At 42.2% G+C, this 21,182-nt stretch overlaps 1 protein-coding gene across 28 annotated transcripts in view; it reads left to right on the top strand.

Moving 5' to 3' along the window:
• The window catches only part of slc8a3 (solute carrier family 8 member 3), a 485,451-nt gene that overhangs the window by 420,919 nt on the left and 43,350 nt on the right, over positions 1-21,182 (top strand). For 10 of the 28 annotated variants that reach the window (XM_059954653.1, XM_059954693.1, XM_059954714.1 and 7 more), the window contains 2 exons: positions 10,405-10,529; positions 21,000-21,099. In XM_059954653.1, the coding sequence (XP_059810636.1) occupies positions 10,405-10,529; positions 21,000-21,099 (225 nt within the window). Of the gene's footprint in view, positions 1-3,279; positions 3,290-8,884; positions 8,896-10,404; positions 10,530-20,999; positions 21,105-21,182 lie in introns of all 28 variants that reach the window. The other 18 variants (XM_059954832.1, XM_059954849.1, XM_059954761.1 and 15 more) reach the window with 5 other exon arrangements.

Here is a 21,182-nt window from a genome sequence, read left to right as displayed (position 1 = left end):
GAACCCGTAAGGAAGCTCAAGTCACAGTTTGCAGGTCAAAGATGACCTTACACACAGGTTGGGTGGCATTTACAGGATTCCCTGTGAATCTGGAGCAGTGTATATTGACCAGACGGGACACATGGTGGAAATGTGCATCAAGGAGCACAGGAGGTGTATCCGTTTGGGTTACCCAGAGAAATTGGCGGTAGCAGAACACTGCATTCATAATGGCCATAGGATTGACTTCAATAGCACAAAACTACTGTGCTACACCAATGGCTTTTGGGATCACCTGGTAAAGGAAGTCATTGACATAAAACTAGAAGAATTTTGACAAAGCCAAAGCTCTTGCTCTAAGTAAGAGCTGGAATTCGATTGTAAACAAGGTGGAAGAATGAAAACCTGATTGGATGAGGACTAACCAATGAGGAGGGATGGACTATGGGGTATAAATACCACTGAACTAGACATGCATCATCCCTGACGAGGATAGCCAAATTTGTCTTTGAAATGTCGGTTATAGTTATTACCTTTACCTGGCTGGAAGCCCGAGAAGAGCTTATTCAATATAGTTGGAAGTTTACTTACAGCTGTTTTGATCTTGACAAGAGGCATGCTTTGCAAAACATGTGACCCAACCCCCTTCTCAGAAAGTGAATATCCATCACGTGTAAAGACTACAAATCTACACTCACTTTGGAAGACTTATAGGTGATGAATAGGATCAAAAATATTCACTGCGCCTAAGCACAATTAAATATTGAAAGGATAGTCAGCACCACCTGACTGTCTATACATGGAACAGAACACAACATTCCAGGCCTTAAAATTTTGTAAGTGTTGGATCAGTGCTTTGTTTTTATTGATTGCTACAAGCAGAGAAGATGAAAACCTCCAGATTTTGGAAGTGGTGCCAGGAGATTACACAAGTGAATCAAAATGAAGCAGTTGCATGCTTTTCAATCAGGTGATTTGTCTCTTGGTTTGAGAATTAATGCTGGTGGCCTACATCAGTGACAAAAGATAGTAGAGGTGACCACTAAAGCGTTGGAAATCGAAATATAGCAGAGAGAACACAACTCTCCTAAGTGTTGAATGACATGCTATTGCTAACAGATTTCGTGATGGTGAACAGGTCATTGTATCATTTATTGAGAAAGGAAGAGCAATGGAGGTTGCATAACGAAGCTTAGTGTGCTTATATTGAAAGCTTAGTAAGTAAAAGCTGACACCTTGCCCAAGGGGTGAGCTGCAGACGGAAGGAGTGCCTATACCTCCTTTGGCAGAGACATATTTCCACCCTGCCTCCCTCGGCTTGCAATATTAGGCCCAAATCTGTAGCACAGTTACAAAATCCAGGATGGAAGGCGGGCAGTAATCATACCATTGAGGACAAGAGTTTGAACAGAATGCCATTGCAGATTCTCTGTCATAGTTAACATATGAGAACTCTGCTGCTGGGTGAAAAAGTGTGATCTAAACATTTAATTCATTCAAAGAAGGTTTTCCACTAACTGTCTGAAAATCCAGATGAGACCAACTCACAGATGCTGCTGACTCCTCTGTGCTCCTCCTGAAGATTGATTGTTGCTTTTGTGAGGAAAAAGGAAAGAACAGATTATTATTTAAATGTTAAAAATGCAGCATGCTGCTGTGCAGAGGGACTTGGGAGTGCCTGTGCATGAATCACAAAAGGCTGATTTGCAGGTGCAGCAGGCTACCAAGAAGGCAAATGGAATTTTGGCCTTCATTGCTAGAGGGATTGAATTTAAGAACAGGGAGATTATGCTGCAATTGTACAGGGTACTGGTGAGGCTGCACCTGGAGTACTGTGTGCAGTTCTGGTCTCCTTACTTGAGGAAGAATATGCTGGCTTTGGAGGTGGTGCAGACGAGGTTCACCAAGTTGATTCCAGAGATGAAGGGATTACACTATGAGGAGAGATTGAGTCACCTGGGACTGTACTTGCTGGAATTCAGAAGGATGAGAGGAGATCTTATAGAAACATATAAGGTTATGAAAGGGGTAGATAAGACCATTGTTGGCAGAATCGCAAGTGGTGACGAGAGGGCGTACAGGAGTGAGATATGCCAACTAGTAGAGTGGTGCCGCAGCAACAACCTGGCACTCAACGACAGTAAGACGAGAGGGCTGATTGTGGACTTCCGGAACACATACCAATCCTCATAGAGGGATCAGAAGTGGAGAGAGTGAGCAGCTTCAAGTTCCTGGGTGTCAAGATCTCTGAGGATCTAACCTGGTCCAAACATATTGATGCAGTTATAAAGAAGGCAAGACAGTGGCTATTCTTTCTTAGGAGCTTGAAGAGATTTGGTATGTCAGCAAATACACTCAAAAACTTCTATCAATGTACTGTGGAGAACATTCCGACAGGCTGCAACACTGCATGATATGGTGGAGTGAGGGTACTGCACAGGGCTGAAAGAAGCTGCAGAGGTTTGTAAATTTAGTCGGCTCCATCTTGGATACTAGCCTACAAAGTACCCAGGACATCTTCAAGGAGCAGTGTACGTTATTAAGGACCTCCGGCACCCAGGGCATGCCCTTTTCTCACTGTTACCATCAGGAAGGAGGTACAGAAGCCTGAAGGTACACACACAGCGATTCAGGAACTGCTTCTTCCCCTCTGTCATCCGATTCCTAAATGGACATTGAACCCTTGAACACTACCTCACTTTTTTAAAATATATAGTATTTCTGTTTTTGCATGATTTTTAATCTATTCAATATACATATACTGTATAATGTACACTGAATAAGATTTGCTTATTTATTATTATTATTATTTCTTCTACTTCTATTTTATGTATTGTATTGAACTGCTGCTGCTAAGGTAACAAATTTCATGTGACATTCCGATTCTGATTCTGATTCTGATTCTGAGATAGAAGCAGGAAAGTTGTTTCCACTGGTAGGTGAGACTGGAACTAGGGGACATAGCCTCAAGATTCAGGGGAGTAGATTTAAGACAGAGACGAGGAGGAACTGTTTTTCCCAGGGAGTGGAGAATCTGTGGAATTCTCTGCCCAATGAAGCAGTGGAGGCTATCTCAGTAAATGTATTTAAGACAAGTTTGGATAGATTTTTGCATAATGGGAGAATTAAGGGATATGGGGAAAAGGCAGGTAGGTGGAGATGAGTCCATGGCCAGATCAACCATGATCTTGTTGAATGGTAGAGCAGACTCCATGGGCCAGATGCCCAACTCCTGCTCCTGTTTCTTATCCTATTATGTTCTTCGGATTCCAGCACCTGCTACCTCTTCTGTGTCTCCAGGAAAGGCCCAGTGGGTACAGATATTGGCAGAGTCGTCAAAACTTGATCACTGTGCAGAGGAAGAAACTGAAACCCTTCCATAGATATTGCAAAGCTTCTTGCATCCTACTATTGGTCCCAAATATTAGGCGGGAACAGGGTAATATATTACGCACCATGGAAAGTGCCGTCTGTGTCCATAGGTATGTTCATATTATCATCTTATTGGACAGCAAAGTCAAGTGATCTATCCAATGTACAGCAGGGTAACATTAGCACAGACATTAGCCCTGCTACAGCTTAAAGTATTAAAGACTAAATATGTAAATAGTTTTAAAGTTGTGTCAGTAAAGCTTTATGTCTGTATGTAAATATATCCAAAATACAACATTAGTTTTTAATGTGTAAGTGACTAAAGACATTACGAATAACACCTTTCCCGAAGTAAATTGTGGTCAATTATCAATGAAGAAACAAGCGGAGGTGAAGCTGATTGGAAGGATGGGCCGTGCGGGTGCATTGCAAAACCGAGGGGCAACACGTTCAAGATGGGGTTGCAGGTGGAGATCGTATCGCTGTCGCTGTTGGAGTGAAAGATTTGTAGAAGAGTCAATGCAGAAGAGTTTCGACTCCTGTCCGTGAACTCTGGGTCCGAGGTGGATCGCTCCAAGTGGCGGCCGATTTAGTGAGATTGAGAACAGCTTCAGGTGTGTCACTGTGCCAGGATCCAGGTCCTACCTGGTGCTTGGGCAATTTAAGTGCTGGTCCGGATAAACTGAAAAGCCCGAGTGTCGGCACCAGAGGCAAAGGTCATGCTGAATTTGATCACTTGCCTGTGATGTTCATTCCTCTCTCTGGAGGCTGTCGTCCCTGCGAGTTTCACAGCATTTTTGATCTGCGAAGATGAACTGAGATGGCTAACATGAGCAGGCCTGGGCCTACTCTGGCTGCTCTGGGGAGCAGATCTAGGGAGTCAGTCTGGTTCAGAATGCTGGTGTGTGTGTGTGTGTGTTTCCCCTCATTTATGGTGTCTTTTTAATTGAGTTCTTCGGGTTTCTTGCCTTGTGGCTGCCTGTGAGCAATGAGGAAGGGTTAGTTAGCAATCTTGTCGTGCAAGGCCCCTTGGGTAAGAGTGACCATAATATGGTGGAATTTTTTATTAAGATGGAGAGTGACATAGTTAATTCAGAAACAAAGGTTCTGAACTTAAAGAAGGCTAACTTTGAAGGTATGAGACGTGAATTAGCTAAGATAGACTGGCAAATGATACTTAAAGGGTTGATGGTGGATATGCAATGGCAAGCATTTAAAGATCGCATGGATGAACTACAATTGTTCATCCCAGATTGGCAAAAGAATAAACCAGGGAAGGTAAGTGCACCCGTGGCTGACAAGGGAAATTGGGGATAGTATTAAGTCCAAAGAAGAAACATATAAATTAGCCAGAAAAAGCAGCACGCCTGAGGACTGGGAGAAATTCAGAGACCAGCAGAGGAGGACAAAAGGCTTAATTAGGAAAGGGAAAAAAGATTATGAGAGAAAGCTGGCAGGAACATAAAAACTGACTGTAAAAGCTTTTATAGATATGTGAAAAGAAAAAGATTGGTCAAAACAAATGTAGGTCCCTTACAGTCAGAAACAGGTGAATTGATCATAGGGAACAAGGACATGGCAGACCAATTGAATAACTACTCTAGTGAGATGGAGAAAGTGAGGGAAATGCATGTTAGTAGGGAAGTGGTGTTAGGTAAATTGAAGGGATTAAAGGCAGATAAATCCCTAGGGCCAGATGGTCTGCATCCCAGAGTGCTTAAGGAAGTAGCCCAAGAAATAGTGGATACATTAGTGATAATTTTTTCAACACTCCTTAGATTCTGGATTAGTTCCTGAGGTTTGGAGGCCGGCTAATGTAACCCCACTTTTTAAAAAAGGAGAGAGAGAAAAACCGGGGAATTATAGACCAGTGAGTCTGACATCGGTGGTGGGGAAAATACTAGAGTCGGTTATCAAAGATATGATAACAGCACATTTGGAAAGAAGTGAAATCATCGGACAAAGTCAGCATGGATTTGTGAAAGGTAAATCATGTATGACGAATCTTATAGAATTTTTTGAAGATGTAACTAGTAGAGTGGATATGGGAGAGCCAGTGGATGTGGTATATTTAGATTTTCAAAAGGCTTTTGACAAGGTCCCACACAGGAGATTAGTGTGCAAACTTACAGCACATGGTATTGGGGGTATGGTATTGATGTGGATAGAGAATTGGTTGGCAGACAGGAAGCAAAGAGTAGGAGTAAACGGGACCTTTTCAGAATGGCAGGCAGTGACTAGTGTGGTACTGCAAGGCTCAGTGCTGGGACCCCAGTTGTTTACAATATATATTAATGATTTAGACAAGGGAATTAAATGCAACATCTCCAAGTTTGCGGATGACACGAAGTTGGGCGGCGGTGTTAGCTGTGAGGAGGATGCTAAGAGGATGTAGGGTGACTTGGATAGGTTAGGTGAGTGGGCAAATTCATGGCAGATGCAATTTAATGTGGATAAAGGTGAGGTTATCCACTTTGCTTGCAAGAACAGGAAAACAGATTATTATCTGTATGGTGACCGATTAGGAAAAGGGGAGGTGCAACGAGACCTGGGTGTCATTGTACACCAGTCATTGAAAGTGGGCATGCAGGTATAGCAGGCAGTGAAAAAGGCAAATGGTATGTTGGCGTTCATAGCAAAAGGATTTGAGTACAGGAGCAGGGAGGTTCTACTGCAGTTGTACAAGGCCTTGGTGAAACCACACCTAGAGTATTGTGTGCAGTTTTGATCCCCTAATCTGAGGAAAGACATTCTTGCCATAGAGGGAGTACAAAGAAGGTTCACCAGATTGATTCCTGGGATGGCAGGACTTTCATATGAAGAAAGACTGGATCGACTAGGCTTATACTCACTGGAATTTAGAAGACTGAGGGGGGATCTTATTGAAACGTATAAAATTCTAAAGGGATTAGACAGGCTAGATGCAGGAAGATTGTTTCTGATGTTGGGGAAGTCCAGAATGAGGGGTCACAATTTAAGGATAAAGGGGAAGCCTTTTAGGACCGAGATGAGGAAAAACTTCTTCACACAGAGAGTGGTGAATCTGTGGAATTCTCTGCCACAGGAAACAGTTGAGGCCGGTTCATTGGCTATATTTAAGAGGAAGTTAGATGTAGTCCTTGTGGCTAAAGGGATCGTGGGTATGGAGAGAAAGCAGGTACAGGGTTCTGAGTTGGATAATCAGCCATGATCATACTGAATGGTGGTGCAGACTTGAAGGGCCGAATGGCCTAATCCTGCACGTATTTTCTATGTTTCTATGTAAGCACACAAATCTCAAGGTATATAATTTATGCATTCTTTGATAATAAATGTACTAGAATCTCGAATACGTGGACTTTTTTTTATTTTTGTAGCATGTCTGTTCCCTCACACAGTTTGCTTAGATGTAAAGTTTTTGGCTACCAATAGCAACGCACACAAAGCGCTGGAGGGACTTACTAAGGGCAGCAGCATCAATGGAGGGGAATAAACAGTCATCACTTTGGGCTGAGACTCTCCATCAGGGCAGGAAGGTAAGGGGAAGACACCAGAATAAGAAGGTTGGGAGATGGAAAGGAGTACAAGCTAGTCGGTGGCAGGTGAAAGACACAAAATCCAGGATTTCCTACTGGCTGCCCGTTTCAATTTGACTTCCCATTCCCTTCCTGACATTTTGGTCCATGGCCTCTTCTACTGCCTATTCTGAGGCAAAACTCAGGTTGGAGGAACAATACCTCTTATCCAAGCAGCCTGATAACTTGAATTTCTCTAACTTCAAGTAATTTCTTCACCTCACCTTTCTCTCTTTTTCATTCCCCTTTCACTCATTCTCTTCATAAGAACGTAAGAAATAGGAGCAGGAGTCGGCCATCTGGCCCGTTGAGTCTGCTCTGCCATTCAGTAAGATCATGCCTGATCTGGCCATGGACTCATCTCCACCTTCCTGTCTTTCCTACATAACCCTTAATTCCCCTTCTATGCAAAAACCTATCCAACCTTGTCTTTTATATATTTACTGAGGTAGCCTCCACTACTTCATTGGGCAGAGAATTCCACAGATTCAATACTCTCTGGGAAAAACAGTTCCTTCTCAACTCTGTCCTATATCTACTCCCCTGAATCTTGAACCTGTGTCCCCTAGTTCTAGTCTCACCTACCAGTGGAAACAACTTTTCTGCCTCTATCCTATCCTTTTCAAAATTTTATATGTTTCTATAAGATCTCCTCTCATTCTTCTGAATTCCAGCAAGTACAGTCCCAGGTGACTCAATCTATCCTTGTAGTCTAATCTCCTTATCGCTGGAATCAACCTAGTGAACCTCCTCCACACCGCCTCCAAAGCCAGTATATCTTTCCTCAAGTACGGAGACCAGAACTGTACACAGTGCTCCAGGTGCGGCCTCACCAGCACCCTGTATAGTTTCAGCATAACCTCCCTGCTCTTAAATTCAATCCCTCTAGCAATGAAGGCTAACATCCCATTTGCCTTATTCATAGCCTGCTGCATCTGCAAACCAACCTTCACCTCACCTGTCCATCACTTCCCTCTGGTATCCCTCCTCCTTCTCCTTCATCATTGGTCCACTGTCCTGCCCTATCAGATTACTTATTCAGCCCTTTACCTCTTCCATGTCTCACTTCCCACCTTTTTACTTTATCCCCTTCCTCCACCCACCTACCTTCACCCTCACCTGGTTTCATTTATCACCTGCCAGCTTGTACTCCTCCCCTCCACCTTCGTACTCTGGTTTTTGCCCAAAACGTGGACCATTTAGTCCCCTCTATTGATGCTGCTTGACTTGCTGCGTCCCTCCAGCACTTTGTGTACGCTGCTCAGGATTTACAGCATCAGCAGATTATCTTGTGTTTTTGGCTTCTAATATTTTAGAAGAAATCTAATTATAGTTCCAGCCTTTGACAGCAGTAACATTTTCATTGGATGCACCGTAAGATCATTCAGATGTCAATATTTTGTGCCTGTGAGAAATTCAGCTGAATGAGTTGAAAAATCTTAAGCTTAATGCAGCCAGGGAGAAGTTTGGCTTTGAACTGCTGCTAGACTTCAAGTGATGATCATTCTGAGGACAAAGCTGAATGAAATAAAATACAACAAAGCTCTTTCCTATCAGGAAGTTTTGACTGAGACGCAAAATCCACCCTTGATCCGTTCAGCACGTGCGCTATGGTTGCGTCTTTGTTGTGGAGTATCAATTATCCATAAGACTTCACCTCCTGTCTTTGAAGGTGGACAAAAGTCACTGCACTTACTTGTAACAACAGCTTGCATTTATATAGCACTTTAAATTAAATAAAATGTCTTAAGGGAATGTAAAGGGACTTTATCAAACTTGCTCCCTGAGATATGCTAAGCTGTGGAGAGCAGATGGCTGAAAGCTTAGCCCTTGGTTTGATGGAGCATTGTAAAGGAGTGCAGAAAGATAGGGAGACGGAGGGACCTAGGGTAGGAATACCAGAGACTAACCTCAGAGAGATAGCAACCACAGCCACTTGGAGATTCTGAAGGGCGGAAGAGCTGGAGGAGGAAACAGAGAACTGGAGGGGGTAAAGCCAATGCTGTATGATGTATGAGAGCCTCATAAAAAGGACAATTTTATGCCAATTTCTTTATCTAGCTTTCTTCAGCAACTTCCACGGGACCAAGAAGCAGCGAGATGGAAACCACAGTTCTTACAGCGCCTTAACACATTTCCTCGAACAATGAAATACCTTCTTTTAGTTTTTCCATTAATAACCCGATTATCTCTCCCCTTTAAAAAGCCATGAATGGATTTTTCCAATTCTAAAATGATGAGGGCCACCAGGGATGAATTTACTCCTGAATTCAGCAAAAATACCAATAAAGTAATTTAGTTAGTCATGTCACACCTGAATCAATGTTTCCATATCTCTAATTCTCCGTTTATTTTGGAACAGCATTGTAATTTTGAATATGGATTAGTGAGATCATTATTATATATGTAAGCTCAAATCATGGAGTCCTGGAGTATAAGTTACCTGGTAGCAAGACATGGGCTTGCCATAGTGGATAGACTCAAAAGATAGGTGATTAGATTGAAGGGAGAATTACTTTGAATATCTCCTGTATGCTTTACAGTAGATGGTTCAAATTTTATTGCACAAGTAATATCCTACATTGATGATGATTCAACTAATAGCACAGAAGGTAATTAATTTTCAGGATTCAGGTGCCACTTTAAACCCCAGATACTCAGTGATGCTCACATCTTTTAATTTATTAGTGCAGAACTATATTGAGGTATCAGACTTCAATGTCCATTTTGAATGCTCATTTTTTTCATATTTAGAGTTCTTTGGTGTAACAAAGTTCTGTTAGAAGTTCAAACAACAACACACACAAAATGCTGGTAGAACACCGCATTTTGTGTGTGTTGTTGTTTGAATTTCCAGCATCTGCAGATTTCCTCATGTTTGCTCTGTTAGAAGTTGTCAACTTTCAAATCTTTGTGTGAGAGAAAGAAGGAAATCAGTCATGCATGGCTTGATCAGGATCAAGTATCATAATTATACAATTCACATTGCAACAACTGATTGGTGCTGTTCATTAAACAAAAAGCATGTCCTGTTCTGATAACTGAGAAGAGGGTATGGATACATATGGCTGTGTTGGGGAAACATGATGAAAAGTTGTAGAGAATATTTCAAATAGTAACTAAGTAAATGGCCTTTCAATTCAGGTATAGTTTTGATTTGGTTTTAGTTCAGTTTGTTTTCACCAATATGTACTTAGTGGATGTAAGTCACTGAGGACTGCAGCTCGAAGGTTGCAGTGATTTCTTTTTTGTCTTTGTTTTACATTTATAACCAACATGACTGCCTGTTAGTTAGCTTGGATCAATAGGGGAATTAAATTAAGCCATCAGAGCAGAGCAGCATCTTTGTAATTTTGCTGTCGATGTATATGTGAATGCCTTTCGAAAGGTTTAAAGGCAATGGGGTGGGCAGGTGTTATGGGATGGGCTGGAGAGCACACAACAACAGGAAACACCACTCTGCAGTTTTAATTGATGAAGTAAACTCTTTGTTTTGCAGAGGATGCTAACCGTAAACTGACAATTGAGGAGGAGGAAGCAAAACGCATTGCAGAAATGGGGAAACCCATTTTGGGTGAACATCCAAAATTGGAGGTCATCATTGAAGAATCTTACGAATTTAAGGTAAGAAATTAATTTTATTTCATCTTTAAACTAATACAGAGTACTTTAAGCCATTATAGATCCATTCATAAAGTTAAATAATGGAAAGAAGCAAACATTAATACTAGTAAATGTACAGAATAGTGAATTGGGAACAATAAGACAGTAATTTTGTTCTCTCCCACCTCCTACCTCCCCAAGCTCTAGGCAGAGGAAGTAATTAGACAGGTTCTGCAGCCTCTGGGTTAAGGAAAGAGGGAAATCTTCTGGGGTCCTTGGTCCCATCAATGCTTAGTTACCCCTGTGTGAGAGGCAAGAGAAATAAGTCAGGGTTTCTGTTTCCAATCACTATCCATTGACTCGGGTTAGAGAGAGAAGGGAATCTGCAAGGCTTCCTATTCACCATTCCCTTTGTTTTGTCCTATCTTCTACCCTGCCTTGCCAACACACACACACACACACACACGCATGACTTATCATTACTGAATAATGCAAATCAGTAAGTATATTTCCTGGGGAACCCCTACCCTTACATGGAATAATTTCTTCTTGACCACAATATTGCCCCTGGTAATCTGCTCTTTGAAGTACCTTTCCAATTCTGTCCTAAGCCATCTGTCCTCCAAGATTCTCATTATAAATCCTTTTAGAAATCATCCACCCTTTCAAAAACTTACAACTTACACAAAGCCCTCACATCTCCCTCATGTCCGCTTGTATGCTGGACAGTTAAATTTGTTGAAATGAAACATTTTCTGTTCTAAATGGCCGAAGATCTATGCACTTGAGGCAGTAGTTGATTTACTCAGAAATCCCCAACACTTCTCATGGTAATCCACTAACTTTAGCTTATTAAAACTGGTCGTTACCAAGGTACAGGTCCCATCTTTGCTTCCTCAACTCTGATGGGTACAGAACAGAACATAAACAGAAAACACCTGGAACAGAAATGGCACAACCATCATCTCCTATGTTTGGATACACCACTTTTATGCAAGCTTTGTTTTTCTCTGCCCCACAACCCACTGCCAACACGAAGCTGTCAGGTTTACATTTGATGCATTGCAGAATAACATGGACAGTCAAGTGACAGAAAAAGTATGGTACAAAGTATGAAATAGCGGATTATGGCATATAAAACACAAGACATGAAAGTGTTAGTTCTAAAGAGAGTCGGGCAGAAATTATCAGACTATAATTAAGGACACCTTGAAATTTCTCTGCGGATCAGACACAGACAGCACAAAGCAGTAAAAATTAATACATTCATGTATATTACAAATTAAGTTTTTGAGGAGGTGACTGAAGAATTCGAAGAGGAATGCCTGTAGACATTATTCATATGGGCTTCCTGAGGACAATTGATGAAGTTCCTCAGAGGAGATCACTAACTGAAGCTGAAGCTCGTGCATTTGAAGAGAGACTATTGAGAAAGAAATTAGCTCCACAGCAGGAGGTGGAAGGTGAGGATTTTGGGCACATACCCGCATTGGCCGCATGTGGAGTGAGGTGCCTGCAAGGGTGTTTTTAGACTTCAAGTTATTTATAATCAATTTGTGTGATGGGATGAAAAGTCACATTCAAGTGTTCTGATAACACAAGGGACATAAAGTGAGGTGACATCATAAGCAGCAAAGATGGATGTAGGGCTGTGGAATTCTGGAAGGTTTGAGCAGTCCAACCCCATTAGTGAGTACCGACTACTTAAATCTGACTGTGTTGAAACCAAGTTAGTAATGATCCAGTTTTCCCTTCTTCCCTCTCGCAAAAGATACAAGAGCTTGAGAGCATGTAGTACCAGACTGAAGGGCACCTTCCATCCCACTGTCACCAGGCTCCTGACCAGGCAGTACATATGCTAAAGGTGAAGTCTTGGTCTCCCAGTCTACCTTATGATGCTCCTTGCACTTTGTTTATATGCGCTGCTCTTCCTCTGTAGGTGCAACTCTATATTCGGCATTCTGTTTTCTTTTTATTACCTTGATGTGCTCAGGTATGGCATGATCTGCCTGGCTGCTGTGCAAATGTTGGTACACACAACAATAATAAACCAATCCCAGTTGCAGCTCCCAGTGGCCTCAGGCAGAACATCTTTGTCCCAGCTGGGATGTGTTGATGAAACCTCTAAAGCCTTTATCACCCGCAAATGCCGGAATATAAAGCCGTGGATGAATCGTCTCACTTATTTGCTTTTTGAGCTTTTCTTCCTCCATCTCTAAGTTCACTTTCTCTGAGGATAGAAAGATCCCAGGTTTGTTGGGAATATTTCAGGGGGCAAAAGTGAGCTCTCCCAATGGAGAGTTGAATTACGAACTGTTTTTTTTTCCACAGATGCTGCATGACATGCTGAATTTTTCCAGCATTTTCTGTTTCCATTCCAGATTTCCAAAAGACTCTAAGAATAGGAACAGAAATACCTGTAGACCATTCCTCCATTTTAAATATATGCAATAACTTGGCCACCAAGGCCATCTGTGGCAAAGAGTTCTGCAGATTCACCACCTTTTTGCTAAAGAAATGCCTTATTATCTTTGTTTGAAAGAGATGTCCTGCTAATCTGAGGCTGTGCCCTTGGATTCTAGGCCCACGCACAATAGGAAAAACCCTCTCCACGTGCACTCTATCTAGGCCTTTCAATATCCGATAGATTTCCATGAGATTCCCTCTGCTTCTTCTAAATTCTAGTGAGTACAGAGCCTGATCCATCAACACTCATCATACAGGAACATTTTCAATCCCAGGATTATTCTTGTGAACCTTCTCTGGATCCTCTCCAATGCCAGCATATCCTTTCTTAGATAAGGGTCTCAAAACTGCTCACCATACTCCAAACAAGGTCTGGCCAATGCTTTATAAAGCTCCAGCATTATATCCTCGCTTTTATATCTTAGTTCTCTCAAAATGAATGCTAACATTCCATTTACCTTTTTTACTACAGACTCAACTTGCAAGTTCACATTTAGGGATTCCTGCACCAGTACTTTCAAACCACTATGTACTTCTGTTTTCTGAAACTGCTCCCCATTTAGAATATAGCCAATGCTTTTATTCTTTCTACTAAAGTACATGAACATACACTGCTAAACACTCTATTCAATCTGCCACTTCTTTGCTCATTCTCTTAATCTTCTGCAGACTCTCCACTTTCTCCACTCTACCTGCCACTCCACCTATTTTGGTGTTATCCACAAACTTGGCCACAGAGACAGTAATTTTGTCATCCAGATTATTAACATATTATGTGCAAAGTAATGTGCCAACACCAACCCCTGTCAAACACCACTCATCACCCGTAGACAACTAGAAAAAGCCCCTTTTATTCACACTCTTTGCCTTCTGCCAGTCAGCCAATCTTCGAGCCTTGCTTTTTATCTTTTTGTGTTTGGCAGTCTCACGTAGGACTTCTGAAAATCCAAGTAAACAACATCTAACGACTCTCTTTTGTCTATCCTGCCTGTTATTTCCTCAAATAATTCCAGCAAATTCGTTAGGCAAGATTTTCCCTAAAGGAAACTGTGTTGAGTTTAGTCCATTCTATCACGTACCTCCAAGTACCTTGAAACCTCATCCTTATTAATGGTCTCTAACATCTTTCCAACTTCTTAAGTAAGGCTAACTGGCCTATAACTTCCCATATTTGCCCCCCTTTTTAAAGAGTGGAGTGACATTTGCAATTTGCCAGCCCTCCAAAACCATTGCAGAATCCAATAGTTCTTGGAAGATCACTACTAATACCTTCAAATCTATTCAGCTACTTCTTCCAGAACCCTGGGGTGTATTCCATCTAGTCCAGGTGACTTATCTACCTTCAGACCTCTCAGCTTCCCAAGCATCATCTCCTTATTAATGATGGCTACACTCAATTCTGTCCCTTGACACTGGAAATTTCAGCACGTGTAGTTTTTGGTTTGCAGCGCTCCCGGTGCCTGTCCAGAAATTCTTCCTGCTAAACACTTGAGCCAAAGTCCCGTTTATATCACCCCAGTACAAGCTCAGAAAAAGCACAAAGCCATAGGGATTAAAGGTTGGGATGTTTGTTGAAATATCCCCTATGAAACTGTTGCCAGAAAAGTCAGCTATATCCTGGCACAGAGAGGGGAAGAACAAACAATGTCAGACAGATTGAATAAAGGGAAATGCCTCCTTAAGTAGCAAGGATTTTGTTGTTGCTTTGGTCCTATTAAATCCAGGCTTATGCAACCACACATCTTGTTCTCAGTTGCAGTGGGCATGTACTGTATTATTAACCATGATGGAATCTCAAGAAACCCTTTGTAACTCCCGTTAACATTGAAAGCTGAAGAAGTTATACTGTAATGTCACTGACAGCCCCTTCTGGGTTTCCCATCCAGCTCAGTGCCCAGTTCTGCAAGCTGTCACCAGTGCATCAGACAATGGAAAGGCAAAACAGAGACCAGTTTGAAAGAGCAGTGCAGCCTAATTGGTGTCTGCCTGCAGCAGAGCTCTTAATACCCGCTGCGCCAATTAAAGCAGACTGTTCCCAGTTTTTCATCAAGTGTAGTGTCACTCCCGCGAACCCTGACTGGTACATATGGGGAGTGCTGACCGAACTACGTTAACGTGTTCGAGCTCACCTGCAAACCTGGCTCCAACTCCCCATGCTGAGAAAGTGAGAGGAACAATGAGGCATGCGGGACTCCGCAGGGCGGGAGAACACATGGAATTAGTCAAACAGTAATTCCTCTTCTAAAAGTAGCACTCTCTTATTGTAGCATTACAAATAAAAAAAACAAAACAAACAGCAAACTTGGCATTCTTCTGGCTTTAATTAATGACAATAGAACCACAACAATTAAACCTACTCACAGTGATTGCTGCATCGTTTTGTCAGTACCAGTGTCAAGCAATCTTACAAAATAACAACTATTTTGCTTGATTATCATTTTCCCAGCAAGGTTGGAAGTTCCCAAGGCACTCTCACTACTTGCGAAGTGCACTTTAACGTTTATGTAGAATTGCTGATCTGTTGACCACCATGGCTACCGTTTGGATGTTCATGTTTAAATGTGCACTGGGCTGTGCCGACGGATAAAGCAAAATGGGGATATTGGAAATTAAAGTACAGGTCGAGGACTTTGGGTTTTCTAACAAATAAGGCCTTCTTAGACAGCCCCTCAGGATCAATTACAACAGGCAGTCAACCTGGCAAAGCAGCATATCTTTGGGATGTGGGAGGGAGGCAAGTATCTGGGGAAAGCAATGGGCTCACAAGGGAGATCTTGAAGGTTCCACACTGACAGATTCAGAGGTCAGGGAAGAACTCAGACAGCTGCAGCATAGTCTGCCACTGTGTCTTTTCTTTAAAATGGTCAGAGGCACAGCATTAGTGTTGAACGTGGCTTTCAGCAAAGTGGTGACTGTTGAGCCAGTGACCCCGTAGTAGATTAGAAGTAATGTACTTGTTTATAAGAGGTATGTCCCTGCTAACAAAAGAAACTTTGTTGCAATAAAGAGCACGGGGAGAAACACTTTATTTCTTCCGATGACCACCTCATTAATAAAATTTGTTGAAATTCCCTAACTTAGTCTTATTTGGTAAGTCTAGTGCTTAATACTGAACTTGACTTGGTGTTAGACGTCCAGATGAGATAATACCTAATCGCAATAGCTGATTCAGTTGGTTGATAAAACTTAAGGAACAAGGTGTCTCCAGAAGTAAATTTCAAAAAAAAACTTACTTTGATAAAATGACTGAGCGTTTGGAAGAGGTTGGTTGGATAAATCATGATGTGTGTTGACAACACCATGGCAGAATATAAATAAAAAGCTTTTAACAGCAAGTTTAAAAATGAAGAACATTATGTACCTTAAGGATGGGTGAGTTTTTATGAAGTCCAAATGGCTTCAAAAAGCAAATAAATTATAAGTAAAATGGGACTACAAGTGCTATACACAGGTAAAAATAACACAAGATTTTATTGGATCAGCTAACAGTAGATTTGTAGTCATTGCAATAACCATATTACCATATAGCAATTACAGCACAGAAACAGACCATCTCGGCCCTTCTAGTCCTTGCCAAATGCTTACTCTCACCTAGTCCCACGGACCTGCACTCAGCCCATAACCCTCCATTCCTTTCATGTCCATATACCTATCCAATTTTACTTTAAATGACAATATTGAACCTGCCTCTACCATTTCTACTGGCTATCACTCTCTGAGTAAAATAGTTCCCACTCATGTTACCCCTAAACTTTTGCCCCCTAATTCTCAACTCATGTCCTCTTGTTTGAATCTCCCCTACTCTCAATGGAAAAAGCCTATCCACGTCAACTCTATCTATCTCCCTCATAATTTAAAATACCTCTATCAAGTCCTCCCTCAACCTTCTACGCTCCAAAGAATAAAGAACTAACTTGTTCAACCTTTCTCTGGAACTTAGGTGCTGAAACCCAGGTAACATTCTAGTAAATCTCCTCTATACTCTCTCTATTTTGTTGACATCTTTCCTATAATTCGGTGACCAGAACTGTACACAATACTCCAAATTTGGCCTCATCAATGCCTTGTACAATATTAACATTTCATCCCAACTCCTATACTCAATGCTCTGATTTATAAAGGCCAGCATACCAAAAGCTTTCTTCACCACCCTATCCACATGAGATTCCACCTTCAGGGAACTATTCACCATTATTCCTAGATCACTCTGTTCTACTGCATTCCTCAATGCCCTACCATTTACCATTTATGTCCTATTTTGATTATTCCTACCAAAATGTAGCACCTCACACTTATCAGCATTAAACTCCATCTGCCATCGTTCAGCCCACCCTTCTAACTGGCCTAAATCTCTCTGCAAGCTCTGAAAACCTACTTCATTATCCACACCACCTACCTTAGTATCATCTGCATACTTACTAATCCAATTTACCACTCTGTCATCCAGATCATTAATGTAAATGACAAACAACATTGGACCCAGTACACATCCCTGAGGCACACCACTAGTCACTGGCCTCCAACCTGACAAACAGTTATTCACCACTACTCTCTGGCATCTCCCATCCAGCCACTGTTGAATCCATTTTACTACTTCAATATTAATACCTAACGATTGAACCTTCCTAACTAACCTTCTGTGTGGAACCTTGTCAAAGGCCTTACTGAAGTCCATATAGACAACATCCACTGCTTTACCCTTGTCAACTTTCTTAGTAACCTCTTCAAAAAATTCAACAAGATTTGTCAAACATGACCTTCCACGCACAAATCTATGTTGACTGTTCCTAATCAGACCCTGTCCATCCAGATAATTATATATAACATCTCTAAGAATACTTTCCATTAACTTACCCAGCATTGACGTCAAACTTAGCCAATAATTGCTAGGTTTACTCTTAGAACCCTTTCTAAACAATGGAACCAGATGAGTAATACGCCAATCCTCTGGCACCATCCCCATTTCTAATGACATTGGAAATATTTCTGTCAGAGCCCCTGCTATTTCCACACTAACTTCCCTCAAGGTCCTTGGGAATATCCTGTCAGGACCCAGAGACTTATTCACTTTTATATTCTTTAAAAGCTCCAGTACTTCCTCTTCTTTAATCATCATAGTTTCCATAACTACCCTACCTGCTTCCCTTACCTTACACAATTCAATATCCTTCTCCATAGTGAATACCAAAAAAAATAAACTGTTCAAAATCTCCCCCACCTCTTTTGGCTCCACACATAGCTGTCCACTCTGATTTTCTAAGGGACTAATTTTATCCCTCACTATCCTTTTGCTATTAATGTAACTGTAGAAACCCTTTGGATTTATTTTCACCTTACTTGCCAAAGCAACCTCATATCTTCTTTTTAGCTTTTCTAATTTCTTTCTTAAGATTCTTTTTACATTCTTTATATTACCTGAGCACCATGCTGCCTATATTTATTGTAGATATCTCTCTTTTTCTGAACCAAGTTTCCAATATCCCTTGAAAACCATGACTCTTTGAAACTTTTAACTTTTCCTTTCAACCTAACAGGAGCATAAAGATTCTTTACCCTCAAAATTTCACCTTTAAATTACCTCCATTTCTCTATTACACCGTTCCCATAAAACAAATTGTCCCAATCCACTCCTTCTAAATCATTTCACATCTCCTCAATGTTAGCCTTTCTCTAATCAAAAATCTCAACCCTGGGTCCAGTCCTATCCTTCTCCATAATTATATTGAAGCTAATGGCATTGTGATCACTGGACCCAAAGTGCTCCCCAACACATACCTCCATCACCTGACCTATCTCATTCCCTAACAGGAATAGAGAAAGCTTGTAGACAGTGTGTGAGGGAGGATAGGCAGGTGATAGAGAAGGGGAGTGCTCAAGCTGAAGATGTAGGGGATTTACTAGAATGTTACCTGGGTTTCAGCACCTAAGTTCCAGAGAAAGGTTGAACCCCCTAACTATCGAGTGCCCTATTACTACTGCCTTCCTCTTCCTTTCCCTACCCTTTTGAGCCACAGGGGCTGACTCTGTGCTGGAGGCACAGCCACTGTTGCTTCCCCCACATAGTCTGTCCCCCCCCCCCCCAACAGTACTCAAACAGGAGTACTTATTGTTAAGGGGTACAGCCACTGGGGTACTCTCTAGTACCTGACTCTTCCCCTTCCCTCTCCTAACCATGACACACTTGTCTGCCTCCTGTGGCCCTGGTGTGACCACCTGCCTGTAACTCCTCTCTATCAACTCCTCACTCGCCCTGACCATCGAGCTGCTGTCTATCAGTTCCCTAACACGGTCCCTTAGGAGCTGCAGCTTGGCACACCTGGCGCAGATATGGATGTCCGGGAGGCTAGGAGACTCCAGGACCTTCCACATTCGACACCAAGAGCAACAAGCTGCCCTCACACTCATAATTCCCCCTTTCCTCAAATAACAGGAAAAAGTGAAAATTAAACCTACCTTGCCTCACCTGTTTCTGCCTAACCCCATTGAGCCAAAGCCCTTAAGCTTTCATTCTGCTCCCGGCTCACTCCGCTGCCCACTATATAAGGCTGCGTTCCTTTTAAATCTTCCGTGCTTCACTGCCCGACATCACATGCCTGCGCAGTCCCACCTCTCTTAACCCCGATCAGAAGAAAAAATCAAAATGGCTCCCGCAGCACTCCCGTTCCGATTCTCAGACTTCCTTCTCCAAATAGCTTGCACATTCTTAGGTCATGTTGGTCATTAACACAAATGACACATTTTACTGTACGCTTCAATGTACATGTGACAAGTAAAATAATCTGAAATGTGAGTAGGTGAGGAGATCATTGATTATGTTCAGTTCCTGAAAGGTACTCAATAAAGGAAGTCTCAAGCAATGGCAGAAAAGCCAGATGCACACTTTGACTCCTGAGAATGACCAGCAACCAGCAGCAATTAATAGTGCTGATAGCAATGAAAATGTTAATGTTTCCCAAACTGGAATTATGCCAGTGTACATCCAATTTTTCAAATAGGGCAAAAGCAGAACTAGATAATTATAGGCCCATTAGCTTGACGTCAATAATAGGTCAGATGTTCCAGGGTGTCCTTGTAAATGCAATATTTGACCAACTAGGCAAGTGATTATCAAAGGTATTTAACATGACTTGCAAAAGGGAAGGCTGTGCCCCAGCAACTTGAAGTTCTTCAAGTTTACAGAAAGTCTTCCCAGACATGTGTATCACACACAAAATTTGCTGGAGACACTGAATAGGTCAGGCAGCATCTGGGGTCGTGGGGTGGGGTGGATGGGATGAATAGTCCAGCTGAAACCCTTCAACAGAACCAGAAAGGTAGAGAGCAAAAGCTAAAGTAAAAGGGTGGGGGAGGGGATAAGCAGGAGCTGCTGGGTAATTGATGAGAGGGGGAGGTAGGAAGTGAGAAAGAGAGTGACGTGAGAAGCTGGCAGGTGATAGGTGGAAGGAGCAAAGGTCTGAAGGAGAAGGAATCCAACAGGAGTGGAAGCAGTGGAAAGGAGTTGAGGAACCAGAGGAAGGTGAGGGTGATGAGCAGGTCTCATGATGGCGAGGAGGGGAAAGGGAAGAAGTAAAGGAGCTGGCAGATAAGGGAAGACAGCAGGTTGTGGGGGGGGACTGGGGGAAGTGATCAACATAAGTCAGAGAAATTGATGTTAATGCTGTCAGGTTGGAGACTACCGAGACAAAAGATGAGGCATTGTTCCTCCAACCTGCACTTGGCTTCAATGTTGCATTAGGGGAAGCAATGGATAGAGCTGTCTGTGTGAGAATGGGAAGTGGAATTAAAATGGCTGGCCAGGAGGAGATCCTGGCACTTATGGCAGATGGAGTAAAGGTACTTAGCAAAGGGAACCCCCAATCTGCTTCGAGACTCACCAATGTAGAGGAGGCCACAGTGGGAGCAAGTATTTGGGACTAGTGGAAGAGCTTTTTCAAGGAACTGGTAAATGCAGGGTATGTTGAATGTTATCGGGTGATTCATTGTGCATTAGATCCGGCCATTAATTCTGCATCCTCTAATTGGCAGAGCACAGTGGATAAGCTCATAAAGAAGACGAACCTTGCACTCGTGGTCGGGACACATTCCTGGCGGGATCAGTTCATGGAGGCCATCACAGTCAGTGCAGGTGAGGTATTTATCCATCTGATTTATAGACTGCTTTTGACATAAGCTGTAACTTCCTTTGATCATGCAAAGCAAAACAGACCT

This window comes from Hypanus sabinus, chromosome 2, assembly GCF_030144855.1.
Source record: "Hypanus sabinus isolate sHypSab1 chromosome 2, sHypSab1.hap1, whole genome shotgun sequence".
Lineage (NCBI taxonomy): Eukaryota > Metazoa > Chordata > Chondrichthyes > Myliobatiformes > Dasyatidae > Hypanus > Hypanus sabinus.
This window is presented reverse-complemented; position numbering and strand designations above follow the sequence as displayed.